This window comes from Eurosta solidaginis, chromosome 3 (assembly GCF_040869045.1).
Source record: "Eurosta solidaginis isolate ZX-2024a chromosome 3, ASM4086904v1, whole genome shotgun sequence".
In the NCBI taxonomy this organism is placed as follows: domain Eukaryota; kingdom Metazoa; phylum Arthropoda; class Insecta; order Diptera; family Tephritidae; genus Eurosta; species Eurosta solidaginis.
The window spans coordinates 47,345,633-47,361,337 of record NC_090321.1 but is presented as its reverse complement, the minus strand read 5'-3'; the positions used below and the strand labels follow the sequence as shown (position 1 = coordinate 47,361,337).

Here is a 15,705-nt window from a genome sequence, read left to right as displayed (position 1 = left end):
CAACCAAGTACTAAGGCGGCACGATTTGAGACCCGTTACATTGTAATTGTCATAAGTGAAAAGTACCTTCCAACAATTAACTCATTGATGGATCGTGCGCTACGGGAGATATATACTTGGACATCTAATGTCAGGTTGAGTGTTAATGCTGAGAAGACGAATATCGTCTTGTTCACAAGGAGGTATAAGGTTCCGAAATGGACTAGGCTTTAGCTAGCAGGCGATTATAGCGATTGTAAAGCCTATTTTATACTATTGAGTCCTTGTTTGGTGCACGGGCACACAAAAAAGTACCTAGCTCAAAAAATTTGAGGGGATATGCAGGCTGTCAATGCTTGTCATAACCAGAGCCCTGAAAACAAACCCCGATAACTGCACTGTATGCCATTCTGCGCATTCTACCTGTAGACGTAGTGGCGAAGAGCATAGCGTTAAAAACTGCAGCATAGCGTAGCGTCATGAAATATAGGACGAACATACACACTAGCTCCCTATCCGGCACTCTATGATTCTTTTCGAGCCACAATATAAGTGCAAGACTGGGGCAAGGTTGCTCAAATGGCAGGCGAGTCGATACACTTATTCCAAGGTAAAGGATGGTGTAGGATTTGCGGTACACTGCGCTGATCCGGAAATAAAGAGTTTCTAAAAGCTGCCAGATCACTAGTATTTTTTAGGCGGAACATAGTAGCCTTGACTAAAGCATTAGAAAACCCAAACTGGAGGAAAATAGCCTGAAACTGCAGCCGAATTAACATTACTAGTACCAATTATACCTATAATCTCTCATAAAAAATATCTTAAAGTGTATTAGAATGTGAGCATATGGGAATAGATGGAAAAGAACAAGCAGATGAGGTAGCTAAAAAGGGAGCAGGCCTTGGAACTTGCGCCGTAGACGCCCCAATCACATTGGGCGGTATTAAATTAAAGGCGAGAGTTACACGTTATCGATCAAGCAGGAAAGGCGTGGAATCAAGTGCCTCAGACTAACAAAATTACTCATATCATTGAAAAGGGGGAACTGAATTCTCATGATGGCCTTCTGGCATCACATGCTTTCAAATTAGGCTTTGTCAGTTGGATGGAGGAAGTAAGGATGGAGCACGTTTTGTGCTCATACCCACCGCTCGCCAGGCTAAGACTCCAGCTATTAAGAGTGGGACATCAGTCAGATCTAGAAGCAGCAAGTAGCATAGATTCTAGAAATGTTCTAGTATTTTCCAAGGGGACAGAGTTATTTTATAACATACTGTGGCGAATGTTGACATCACTAGGCTAGTTAATAATCACGCAACAACAAAAACATGAAGCAGCCACTCTTATATACAAGGCAACGAAGAGATACCTCACACACAGATGCAGTCATCAGCCGAAGTTGTTACTCATACATACACACGCATACATATATGTAGCTCAATAACAAAGCATGAGATACAGCAGTAATAGAAGGCGAAGCGTCTAGATTTAGTAGAAATATGCGCATGAAGCAACGGAGAGTATAAAAGCTGCGCAAGCTGAGTAGTCAGTATTCAGTTTGATCTAAACACGCTATCAGTTGCGAAGTGAAGTATAATTGTACTACTCCCAAAGTAGTCTAATAAAGACCATTTTGCAATACAGAATATTAGAATGATTTATTCAACAGTTTAGCGATTCGAACGTTAGCAGAAGGTTCAGATGAACGGAATTTCCCGAAATTCGGTACAATACAAAGGTCCTGGTGTCTGATAGGGTTTTTCAGTTTGGTCGTTGAGCAAACTTCTGGTAATACAATGGACTTTCAGTCCATGTATCTGTGAACGATTTCGGTTCAGTTAATGGTTCAAATATTTAACAGAACAAATCGGTTATCTGGCACAAAAACCGTTGGGTTAAAAATCGGTTCACATACCTTATACAAACATTACACGTTCTGTTTGCTAAACTCTGGCTCAATGAAATATTTCAGTTAATACATTCTAAATAATAACGAGTATGTCCTTTGGTTATATGAAAAATGTATTTTTAATAGGAACAGCCTAGAAAAAGAAATGCTTAGTCATCACAAACCGAATTCGCATGAGCTCAAAAGCCTTAACACAGTTTTTTCTCCAACCTTCACACATACAAACAAACATTGCATGCATTTGTCATGAAAACCTCGACATTTATGTCGTGATTCATTTGATTCGAACATTGTAAAAGTATAACAAAGTATGCATTGTCTACATGTAAACCAGCGGTTTGCGTTCCATAGCACAATTGTGCTCTCCTTGCGTATACGAAAGCGCAATTACTTTCAATTTTTGGAAACCCATGATTTAAACTTACTTAGTAATGCAGCAAACACATTGTTTTTTTGGAATTGAAAAGTTCAAGTGCATTTTAGTTTTTTTTTACATTAGGGTGGTCGTCCTCTCTCACTTTTGAGAAAATGGAAGTGGTTTGTTCCACCGTCAGCATAGCTTTCGCACAGGCCACTCCACAATAGACGCCAACACCAATGTTAGCAATCCTGTAGAAAAGCCGAAAGGGAGAAGAATCCGACAGTCTTTTTGGTCACACTGTACTTCAAAACCTTTAATCTACATGCCATATTTAGAGACTACCCTGTAGCTTTGCAGGTCCGCCACTAAGCATACGAATTCTTGTACTCCTTGCGGCAAGGGCAACCCCAGACTATTCACATTCTATGCACTTTTGACATTGGCGTGTCATTAAAGGTGGCGTGCTGCCACATGTAGCAAACTAAGCACCTTGAGCAATATCAACAGTCTCCCTTATAATACCTAGTAAGCGTTCGTAGGCCCTCTCTGCTTAGATCAATGAGTTTGGCTGATACTCTCGTTGCTAGGAGTACAAGCAATTTGTTTGTCCTGCCTTTGCTCAGAGCAATCAAGCCAATTGTTGTGTGCACCTCTTTTTCCCAGTTACTTATGGTTTCCCTAAGTAAAGGTCTCCCTGAGCCCACAGAAGGGCTCTGGACCATAGAATGCAACCTGCTTAGCGAGTTAGTCTGCCTATTCATTACCTTCATTTCCCTGATGCCGAGAACCCATCCCAACAAATTCTTGTCCTTCGCCCCTGGGGAATCCATTGCATCCATCCAATAGCCTAGAAGTAGTGTGTAAGACTACAATACAGATTATCTTTCGCCTACATTGAACTTGATAATAACCTTAAGGGGAGGATACCCTCGAGAAAGGATTGGTCAGCCGATATGGTATGTAAGGGTGTCACCTCGTTCTACACTGAGAGTTCCAAAATTGGCTGTGGTGTTGGTGCAGTTGTCTCCGAACAGCTAGAAGTCATACTCTATATCCGTTTCCCAAAGTCATCTGGTGTCTTTCAAGCAGAACTGTAAGAAGGTGCCGCGCAATGCAGCAACCTCAGCGAATATTACACTCAGATGTATACCAGGTCACAGAAATATAGACGCCAGTAAAAAACCAGATAAACTGACAGCAATCACTGAAGCAGTCGCAGTAAATTTAGCATTAATGAAAAGTGGCATACTTACATATACTTAGGATGCAGCCACAACTACATTAAATTGGCCATTTAGCCCAAATATTGAGGACACCCTTCAATGACAGGTGCAGAAGTTGCAACCAAGAAGATTGCAAGAAAACTGTCACCCATATCCTCTGCGAATATCCAGGTCTGGCTAATATCAGGTACCCAACTCTAAGCGGTTTCATGCTGTCCAATCTAACAGAGGTATCAAATGGCTCGTTAAATGACATCAACAGGTTTATAGAACTAACCACTTGGCATCTAGAACGCTACTTGGGCTCGGTCTCGCCGGCCGGACAGAACAGCAACCAACCAGCACAGTAACCAAGACTGTAAGGTCTCTGAGCATATCTACGCATTTTATGTATGCAAATGCACGAAGATATGTATGCACTGCTGTTTCTTTGGAAATAATGGCAAAAATAAACAAATGGGTGATTTTTTGTAGTTATTCACAAAATTTTACAAAAGGCACGATGAAAATTACCCCAGCAGGTTATCGGGCTTGGTATACGCTGGTATGCCTGTCGTAAAAGGTGACTAAAATAAAGATTCGTTAACGGAATGTTGCCAGTTTCTTATCTTGTATGTTTACACATAGAATATCCGCAGTACTTGGTATCCACGCCTTTTTGCTATGTGCGTATTGTTTTTATACTCAGCTAAGCAGAGCTCACAGAGTATATTAATTTTGTTCGCATAACGGTACCCCGTAACGGCATAAACTAATCGAGATAGATATAGACTTCTACATATCAAAATGATCTAGGCAAAAAAAGAAATTCATTAAGCCATGTCCGTCCATCCGTCCGTCCGTCTGTCTGTCCGTGAACACGATAACTTGAGTAAATTTTGAGGTATCTTAATGAAATTTGGTATGTAAATTCCTGGGCACTCATCTCAGATTTAAAGTGAACGAAATAGGACTATGACCACGCCCACTTTTTATACTCAGTTGAGCAGAGATCACAAAGTATATTAAGTTTGATTGGATAGCGGTTGGTTGTACATATATAAAGGAATCGAGATAGATATAGACTTCCATATATCAAAATAATCAGGATCGAAAAAAAATTTGATTGAGCCATGTCCGTCCGCCCGTCCGTCCGTTAACACGATAACTTGAGTAAATTTTGAGGTATCTTGATGAAATTTGGTATGTAGGTTCCTGAGTATTCATCTCAGATAGCTATTTAAAATGAACGATATCTGACTATAACCACGCCCATTTTTTCGATATCGAAAATTTCGAAAAACCGAAAAAGTGCGATAATTCATTACAAAAGACAGCTAAAGCGACGAAACTTGGTAGATGAGTTGAACTTATGACGCAGAATAGAAAATTAGTAAAATTTTGGACAATGGGCGTGGAACCGCCCACTTTTAAAAGAAGGTAATTTAAAACTTTTGCAAGCTGTAATTTGGCAGTCGTTGCAGATATCATGATGAAATTTGGCAGGAACGTTACTCCTATTACTATATGTACGCTTAATAAAAACTAACAAAATCGGATAAGGACCACGCCCACTTTTAAAAAAAAAAATTTTTTAAAGTAAAATTTTAACAAAAAATTTAATATCTTTACAGTATATAAGTAAATTATGTCAACATTCAACTCCAGTAATGATATGGTGCAACAAAATACAAAAATAAAAGAAAATTTCAAAATAGGCGTGGCTCCGCCCTTTTTCATTTAATTTGTCTAGGATACTTTTAACGCCATAAGTCGAACAAAAATTTACCAATCCTTGTGAAATTTGGTAGGGGCATAGATTTTATGACGTTAACTGTTTTCTGTGAAAATGGGCGAAATCGGTTAATGCCACGCCCATTCTTTATACACAGTCGTCCGTCTGTCCTTCCGCATGGCCGTTAACACGATAACTTGAGCAAAAATCGACATATCTTTAATGAACTTAGTTCACGTGCTTACCTGAACTCACTTTATCTTGGTATGAAATATGAAGGAAATCCGACTATGACCACGCCCACTTTTTCGATATCGAAAATTACGAAAAATGAAAAAATGCCATAATTCTATACCAAATACGAAAAAAGGGATGAAACATGGTAATTGGATTGTTTTATTGACGCGAAATATAACTTTAGAAAAAACTTTATAAAATGGTTGTGACACCTACCATATTAAGTAGAAGAAAATGAAAAAGTTCTGCAGGGCGAAATAAAAAACCCTTAAAATCTTGGCAGGTATTACATATATAAATAAATTAGCGGTACCCAACGGATGATGTTCTGGGTCACCCTGGTCCACATTTTGATCGATATCTGGAAAACGCCTTCACACCACTCCCTTTTAAAACTCATTAATACCATTTGATACCCATATCGTACAAACTCATTCTAGAGTCACCCCTGGACCTCCTTTATGGCGATATCTCGAAAAGGCGTCCACCTATAGAACTAAGCCCCACGCCCTTTTAAAATACTCATTAACACCTTTCTTTTGATACCCATATTGTACAAACAAATTCTAGGGTCACCCCTGGTCCACCTTTATGGCGATATCTCGAAAATGCGACCACCTATATAACAACCACCACTCCCTTTTAAAACCCTCATTAATACCTCTAATTTGATACCAATATCGTACAAACATATTCTAGAGCCACCCCTGGTCCACCTTTATGGCGATATTTCGAAACGGCGTCCACCTATAGAACTAAGGCCCACTCCCTTTTAAAATACTCATTAACACCTTTCGTTTGATGCCCATATTGTACAAACAAATTCTAGGGTCACCCCTGGTCCACCTTTATGGCGATATCTCGAAACGGCGTCCACCTATGGAACTAAGGATTACTCCCTTTTAAAATACTCATTAACACCTATCTTTTGATACCCATATTGTACAAACAAATTCTAGGGTCACCCCTGGTCAACCTTTATGGCGATATCTCGAAAAGGCGACCACCTATACAACACCCTCATTAATACCTTTAATTTGATACACATATCGTACAAACACATTCTGGAGTCACCCCTGGTCCACCTTTATGGCGATATTTCGAAACGGCATCCACCTATAGAACTAAGGCCCACTCCCTTTTAAAATACTCATTAACACCATTCGTTTGATGCCCATATTGTACAAACAAATTCTAGGGTCACCCCTGGTCCACCTTTATGGCGATGTTTCGAAACGACATCCACCTATAGAACTAAGGCCCACTCCCTTTTAAAATACTCATTAACACCTTTCATTTGATACCCATATCGTACAAACGCATTCTAGAGTCAACCCTGATCCACCTTTATGGCTATATTCCTAAATGGCGTCCACCTATAGAACTATGGCCCACTCCCTCATAAAATACTCTTTAATGCCTTTCATTTGATACACATTCCAGGGTTTCCCTCGGTTCATTTACCTACATGGTTATTTTCCCTTATGTTATCACCATAGCTCTCAACTGAGTATGTAATGTTCGGTTACACCCGAACTTAACCTTCCTTACTTGTTCGATATCGAAAATGTCGAAAAATCGAAAAAGTGCGATAATTCATTACCAAAGACTGATAAAGCGATGCAACTTGGTAGGTGGGTTGGCCTTTTGACGCAGAATAGAAAATTTGTAAAATTTTCGACAATGGGCGTGGCACCGCCCACTTTTAAAAGAATGTAATTTAAAAGTTTTGCAAGCTGTAATTTGGCAGTCGTTGAAGATATCATGATGAAATTTGGCAGAAACGTTACTCCTATTACTATATGTGTTCTAAATAAAAACAAGTAAGGAAGGCTAAGTTCGGGAGTAACCGAACATTACATACTCAGCTGAGAGCTTTGGAGATAAAATAAGGGAAAATCACCATGTAGGAAAATGAACCTAGGGTAACCCTGGAATGTATTTGTATGACATGGGTATCAAATGGAAGGTATCAAAGAGTATTTGAAAAGGGAGTGGGCCATAGTTCTATAGGCGGACGCCATTTCGGGATATCGCCATAAAGATGGACCAGAGGTGACTCTAGAATGTGTTTGTGCGATATGGGTATCAAATTAAAGGTACTAATGAAGGGTTTAAAAGGGAGTGGCCCTTAGTTGTATATGTGAAGGCGTTTTCGAGATATCGACCAAAATGTGGACCAGGGTGACCCAGAACATCATCTGTAGGGTACCGCTAATTTATTTATATATGTAATACCACGAACAGTATTCCTGCCATGATTCCATTTTTCGTATTTGTAAAGAATTATGTAATTTTTTCATTTTTCGAAATTTTCGATATCGAAAAAGTCGGATTTCGGCCATTTTTTATACCGAGATAAAGTGAGTTCAGATAAGTACGTGAATTAAGTTTAGTAAAGATATATCAATTTTTGCTCAAGTTATCGTGTTAACGGTCGAGCGGAAGTGCAGCCGGTCGACTGTGTATAAAAACTGGGCGTGGCGTCAACCGATTTCGTCCATTTTCACAGAAAACAGTTATCATCATAGAAGCGATGCCCTTACCAAATTTCACAAGGATTGGTAGAATTTTGTTCGACTTATAGCATTAAAAGTATTCTAGACAAATAAAAAATTCTTAAAATGGCATCCACCTATAGAACTATGGCCCACTCCCTTCTAAAATATTCTTTAATACCTTCCATGTCATACAAACACAACCTAGTGTAACCCTGGTTCATTTTCCTATATGGTGATTTTCCCTTATTTTGTCTCCAAAGCTCTAAGCTGAGTATGTAATGTTCGGTTACACCCGAACTTAGCCTTCCTTACTTGTTACAAATGAAAATTCGACAATGTTATAGAAACTGTCCACTACGAGCTAAGTGAGAATCACGCTATAATATTTTTATAATACTGGATATAAACACATACTTACATATAAATTAAAAAATTTTATTTTATCATTACTCACCGGAGTACTCCATTCTCGGGGTAAAGACATTTTTTACTAATCGAAAAACGTTTTTGGTTTTGGCGTTTTGCACGTTTGAAACCTAAATGCATTGGTTTAAATCGGCTTTTTTTGATGTAAGCGAATAGTTGCGACAATAACAACGTCGGCGGAATTTTTACTTTGTATTACAACTGCGAGGGCGAACGTTGGACACACAACAGCGAACGTTGTTTACCACAGTAACTATCGCGTTATTGACGAGAACGACGTCTAAGACGACGACGACAACAACGGCAACGGCAAAACTAACTGAAGTTGCTGCAACTGCTGCTGTTGCGGCGCTGCGCTGTCCAATAGTAACGGATTGCGTAAAAATGTGTTTGAAGCGTTAATTGACGGCGGTTATTAAGAAATAATAAAAATTGTATGTAAAATTTGCTAATTTATGTAAATAAATGGTAATAATAACAAGACGGGATGGCGCTGTCTTGGGCTGTGCCAAAGACCTCATGAATGAAGCTGGACAATAATGTGATGAAATTTTAAAAATTTATAAAATCTATATATTTATATTATATATATTAGGGTGGGTCAAATTTATTGTTGAAAAGGCACATCCATTTTCTGAATCTATGGGTCATACTGGGTAATATTGAAATGAATTTCGAGCCTCCCTAATTTTGTTAGAAAATTTTATATCCCAATCCGAATAGCGGCTCTCACAAATAAAATACATGAAAATAAATGTCAAATTCGGATTCCGTTTGGGATATAAAATTTTCTAACAAAATTAGGGAGGCTCCAATTCATTTCAGACCTATGGTCCCATGGACAATATTACTCAGTATGACCCATAGATTCAGAAACTGGATGTGCACCTGAAGTTTTTTTCCCCCATTTTTCCCCATACAATTTGACCCGCCCTAATATATATATATTATATATCTTATATATATTATATATCTAGACGATTTTTTAATGCAACAATGTTTGCCTTATATGTAAAAATTGTGCGAACGTCCAAGCTTCTAGCTGCTAAACTGCCTCTCGAAAAACCTTATCCGAACAATCGGTTGTACGGGAGATATATGCTATAGTGGTCCGATACTGCCGATTCCGACATATGATTACTGGGATACGCAAATTTCACTGCTCACCGAATTTTATCGACATTTCTCAAAAATTGAGGAACCAGTTTTCGTTCAAACAGAGAGAAAGACAAACGGACAGACAGACATGGCTAAATTAACTCAGCGAGACCCTGCCAACATATGCTGCAAATTTAGCGGCGGTCTTTTGCAAAGAATACCAAACTTGTTCTTCATAATATATGTCAAAAAATGTATGAGTGAATAAATAGTACGAAGTGTGCAGGACGACTACAGACATCTGTTGAGGACCTAGAAACGCGAAATATACAGGGTGAAGAGAGCCTCATGGAAAAATGTCTGTGCGGACATCGAGTGCTCCAGCAAAACAGCGCGCTTGAGAAAAATTCTACTTAGGGTAAATATAGTGCAGGGATTCATAAAGAAGGGGAACGGGGAATGGTCAAGTAGTAGTGAAGAGGCTCTTGAAGCGCTTCTCGACGCTTTTACACTTCTATCACGAAGCCGTAGAGCCGGGCCTCGTGACCGATACTAAGATCGAATAGGCGGTGAAGGCTTTCTTTTAGTTTAAATCGTCGGTCCCACATGGTATACTCCCAGCCATGCTACAAAACTCGAGTAAAGCGATTGTGGAATAGCTTAAAATAATATTCGACGGGTGCATAAGACTGCATCATGTACCCACCTCTTGGAGAATTTCCCGTGTCGTTTTTCTACAAAAGGCGGTCAAGATCAGTCATTTGTATCCCAAAGACTACAGCTAATGGGTTTAACATCATTTCTGCCCAAAACTTTTGAGAGGCTGATAGATATGTATGAAAAACTGTTCTCCACAACACAACATGATTGCAATGTGTCCCCACATGACACCAACCATATCTTTAATTGCAATGTGGTACCAAGGCCTCTAATATCCCTCTCACTCTGGTCCACCCCTGTTGAAACTGAAAGTTTGCTTGGACTCCCGTTAGAGAATACTGATGACAATTTGTGAGTGGTCGCACCTATTACATGGGTGAAGCACTGCTACAACAACAACGACCAAAGGCAAGTCGATAGACATGGCACTGCATAGGCTGGTTATAAATACAGACAAAGCCTTGGTATATAAGGCGTACGCCTTGGGAGTCTTCTTAGACATGGTTGGGGCTTTCAACAATGTCTCTAAATAGGTGATCATGGAGAGTCTTAAGTACATTGAAGTACATCCAGATCGATATCGATCGGCTGCTTGCTTAATTGCAGGAAAGTCGAACAGGCTACCTGGTTCCCTAACCTGCGTTCTAATGGGTCACCATAGAGCCACAATAGAGGTGGAAAGTTGTTGCAAGGGCGCTCAAATAACCGACGATGCGATACACGTATACACCGATGGCGCATCTCGCGAAGTTTGTTCCTTAGACGTAGATTGGGCGCGGTTTAAAGAAAGCGAGAGTTGCACATTAACGACCAAACAGTAAAGGCGTGGAAGCAGCGCAGGGCTGCAAAGCGTCGAAGATTATGTGCACGTCTTACAACTTTAGACTAACTTAGTTACGCGTATCATTGAAAAGAAGTGACTGTAGGCTCATTATAGGTATTCTCACTGGACACTATCTTCTGGCCTCACATGATTTTAAATTAAGCCTTGTCCGTGATAGCAGCTGTAGGAAGTGTGGGTTGGAGGGAGGAGGAAACGATCGAGCTCGTTTTAAGGTCATGCCCTGCGCTCGTCAGGCTAAGAATTAAACTATTAGGAGTAGCACAGCTATCAGATCTAGAAGCAGCAAATAGCAAAGGTCCTAGAAAGCTTCTAGTATTTTCGAAGATGACGAAGTTATTTTATAACATAGATCTTGGTTTCTGATAGGATTTTTCAGTTTGGTCGTTCAGCAAACTTCTCGTAACATAATGGACTCATTCAGTCTATGTGAGGTCCTGACGAACCGGTCAGTTCAACCTTACCCAATCTAAACTGTACAAACGCCTGGTTCTTACACGTAACTTAAGATTTTGAGAGTGCTTGGAAAATATATAAATTCCGCTCTCGCTATGCTCCACTAGGCGTAGAAGAAAAATATCATCACTGTGAAGTATTTTTTTTAGTTTGACACAGTGCTTTTAATCATTAAGGGCCAATTAATGGTGACTTATCCATAACCAGATAAAACAGCTGATCGAACCAACCTTATGGAAATCAATGTAATCGATTAATGGCACCATACCATAACACTCAAGCCATAACCAGGCCCGTCGAGAGGGAGGTAGAATGGGGGGATTCCCGATTAGAGGTACTAAAACATTTTTTTTTTAATTCAGGAGATTCTTTAGTTGTTCCATGTGCAAATTTTAAGCCGAATTTCAAAAGCAACGAATATTGATAATGATTTTTTCCTGGGCCTTCGAATAGTGAGGAGACAATAAAAACATCAAACAAAAATGTATGTTTACATGAATCCGAAATCGTAAAGTTTCGTGGTGACACTGATGAAGGTTCATCTTCAAAAAGTCTTCCAACAATACCACAAACTCTGTATCAAAGTCCAGATTATTTAAACGACTCCGATATCGGTACCGTGAATACTGAGTTTTTGCGATCTGAAGAAGTCAACGAAATAATTCGTCGAGGTCATTAAAAGTGTCCGGTTGTTCTTCCACGTGATTGTTATAACGAGGCATTTCGTACCTCGTTGTTCAACAGAATCTTGCCAAATGGAGAGAAAGTGGAGCGTGACTGGTTAGTGTGGAGTGCCAGTAGCAATGCTTTTTATTGCCTACCATGTCGTCTGTTAAGCACCAATACTTTAAATCGACCTAAAATTTGTTGTCCTGGCGGATATTCGAAAGGCTACAATTGATACAGTTATCAATGAACAGCTAATCACTGAAACTCAAAAGTGGAAAGAAATTTTATATAGAATTTTGGACACTATTTTATTTTTGGGTGAAAGAGGCCTAGCTTTCAAAGGCGAAAGTATATATCTTGGTGAAAGAAACGTGGACATTTGTTGGGCATCTAAGATCTCATAAGCCATTATGGTCCGATACTTGGAGAAAGGTAGGATTTCACAACAGCAGCACAAACGTTTACAAGACATTCAGAACGAGTTTATAGAAATTTGTGCAAAACACGTGAGGGAAACTATATTAGATCAACGCAAGAAAGCCAAGTTGTTTGCTATTATCGTTGTTGCTACGCCTGATGCTAGTCACGTTGAACATAGCCAACTAATTGGTTTTTGGTTTCTCGCCATATCCATAACCTAAAAATATTTTAGTTGGTGAATTTATTAACTTTTTGTATATTTTATTCATTGTTTTGAATACGTTTTGACTAAGAGACTTATTGTTTGTGGAATATGTTTGTAATTTTTTGCGTGTTCTTCATTTTTTGAATTTTTCACGATTTTTAGCTTAAAGCACTATTAATCGATCACAATGGAGATGGTTATGGATATGGGTATGGTTACGACTATGGCGTTAGGGTTAAAGGGCGAATTAAACTTCCTTAACCCTAACGCCATAGACGTAACTATACCCATATCCATAACCATCTCCATTGTGATCGCTTAATGGTGCCTTAACCTAAAAATCGTGAAAATTTCATAAAAATGAAGAAAACGCAAAAAATTACAAACATATTTCACAAAAAAAAGTCTCTTAGTCATAACGTATCCAAAACAATGAATACAATCTACAAAAAGTTATTAAATTCACCACCTTAAATATTTTTAGGTTATGGATATGGCGAGACACCAAAAACCAATTGGTTGGGTATGGTATGGTTATGGCGTTAGCGTAATGGTATGGCACCATTAATCGATTACATTGATGTCCATAAGGTAGGTTCGATCAGCTGTTTAATCTGGTTATGGTTTTATGGTTATAAGTCACCATTAATTGGCCCTTAAGGAAGTTTAATTGGCCCTTTAGAAATCTCCAAACACTAAAGGCTCCATTACTGATACATTTTTAAAAGTTATTTAGCATGTTTGGTTTGTAGTATTTATGTATATTTACTTCTATAGGCGCTGCCTTTGGCACAAAATTTGAGTTGTTACTTTTATTAATTAGTTTTTCCTTTTTGTTATTGCAATATTTTAAATTTTTGAATAAATAGTAAACTTCAAACACAATTTTAAAAAAAATATCGCTAGGAAGTTTAACTTGCACTAGAGGCCAAGTCAACCGTTTGTGCGTTTTCTTTATGGCAACATTTTTATAATTTTTTTTTTTACTGGCACAGTGTTAACAAATTTTTATACGAAAACCGTTGTGGCTGGTTTAAAAAAAAATATTGTATTGTCTATTGACAAAGCTGAGTTGAGTTTATGACGACGTAAACACAACAAAGAATTACGACGAAATGCGAATAATTAAGAATGCAGTTTTTAATTTGAACACTTTTTTGGTATTAAGAAATGTTAGTGAAAACAAGTGGTTTTTCTTTGCTTTAGTTTAATCCGTATTTTTTAAATCTTTTTTAAACGCACTCAGTTGCCTTTTTTGTTGTTGTTCTTCTGCTATTTTTGCTGTAACTCTCTTGCTTTACTTTCTCTCTGTGTCTCTATTTTATTGTGTTTCCGCTTCGCAGTAAAAATGCTTCACCCGGGAAGCACTGAGGGTTTCGCTTAGTTATCAGCTGTTACTTTTGCTGTTTGTTGTTTGCTGTTGTTGTAATGCTCACTTCAGCTCACTTGTATTCTTTTTTTTTGTCCAATTAGCATTTGCTCCAGTTCACTTCACAGCTCACCGCCTTTCGTGCAGGGTTCGCTTATTATCCCGATGCTTGCTTAACTGTCAATGCGCTATCATTTGTTGTTGCTTTGCAAAATTTTCGTTAGCAAACGATTTAAATATATGTTACAAATCGATATTTTCTCCCCTTTTTACTGCACAGCTACCCGCAGTGCCTTCAAATTGCTTTAAAACGCTTGAAAATGTGTAATCAAATTTAATTTATTTTTTTGAAATTATTTCTCAGCGTTTTTTCTCGCTATTTAAGCATAAAAAATATCTCTTATATAGAAAAAAACGTTAGCTTTTTCACTACCGGCACGTTTCCACAAATTAATTGAGATATAGCAAATATTGCCCGAAAAGGCACCAACGCCCCTTTTTTTCAATTTCGTGTATGCCCTTTTCAATTATTTATAAATTTGTTATTATTTTTTAGCTAGATTTTTTTATTTTCTTGAATAAAAAAGATTATTTAGAATTTTTCCTTTATGCAATTAGTACTAGACTTTTGTGAATTGCTGCCTTCCAATTTTTTTTCTTGTGTCTTCAAATGCTCTTTGATGCGCTGTACTGTTTGATGCGTGTCCGTTACGCGAAAAAGTCAATGCTCAACTGCAAATTAACGCATTTGAAAATTATCTTCAATGCAACGAAGTGACAGTGTCATCTGTTCGTATCCTTTGTCCTTTCACCCAGTTATACAGACAACTAAACACTAGAAGAGCATATGGAATTCATGCGATTCTGGTCGACGGTTCAGTGAGAGATTTTTATCCATGCTCGCGCCGCCGCAGTAGATATTATTGTTTTTTAAAAACATAAACACGTAGATATTAGACTATAAGCATTTCCTATATGCTCATATGTATTTATTTCCGTTGTTTTCCTATTTGTTTTGCTTCTTATTTTTAGTGAAACTTACTTTTCTACTTATTTTCTTAACAGGAAATGAGATTGGTATCACCCTTATGCTTGGTTTTCTTACTTACTTTAAGGGCTAATTAAACTCCTTAACCCTAATGCCATACTCGAAACCATACCCATATCCATAACCATCTACCATGTGATCGATTAATGGTACCATAACCTTAAACATCTGACATTTTCATAAAAATGGAAAAAACGCAAAAAATTACAAACTTATTCCACAAAAAATAACATATCCAAAACAATAAATAAAATCTACAAAAAGTTATTAAATACTCCAACTCAAATATGTTTAGGTTACGGATATGGCGAGAAACCAAAAACCAATTGGTTTGCTATGGTATGGTTATGGCATTAGCGTTATGGTATGGCACCACTAATCGATTACATTGATTTCCATAAGGTAGGTTCGATCAGCTGTTTTTAAACGGTTTTATTTAGGTTGACTTGACAGGCAGGCTGCACGGCCGGCCGGCCAGCGCGAATTTTGTAATTAAAATTTAAATAACTTCCCGATAAGCTACAAGCTTGAAACTTGGAATATAGTTCAGCACCCGACGACAACGCAATAATAAGAAAAAAAATCGCCG

The 15,705-nt window shown here is 38.2% G+C and overlaps 1 protein-coding gene across 2 annotated transcripts in view; it reads right to left on the bottom strand.

The window, feature by feature from the left end:
• Sln (Silnoon) overlaps positions 1–14,775 on the bottom strand; it is a 44,966-nt gene extending 30,191 nt beyond the window's left edge. The window contains exons 1-2 of one of the 2 annotated variants that reach the window (XM_067771542.1): positions 13,469–14,775; positions 8,379–8,706 (exon numbers count right to left, since the gene is read on the bottom strand). In XM_067771542.1, coding sequence (XP_067627643.1) covers positions 8,379–8,408 — 30 coding nt within the window. In that variant the 5' untranslated portion in view covers positions 8,409–8,706; positions 13,469–14,775. The remainder of the gene's footprint in view (positions 1–8,378; positions 8,707–13,468) is intronic. The other variant, XM_067771544.1, reaches the window with a different exon arrangement.
• Between the last annotated feature and the right edge of the window lie 930 nt (positions 14,776–15,705).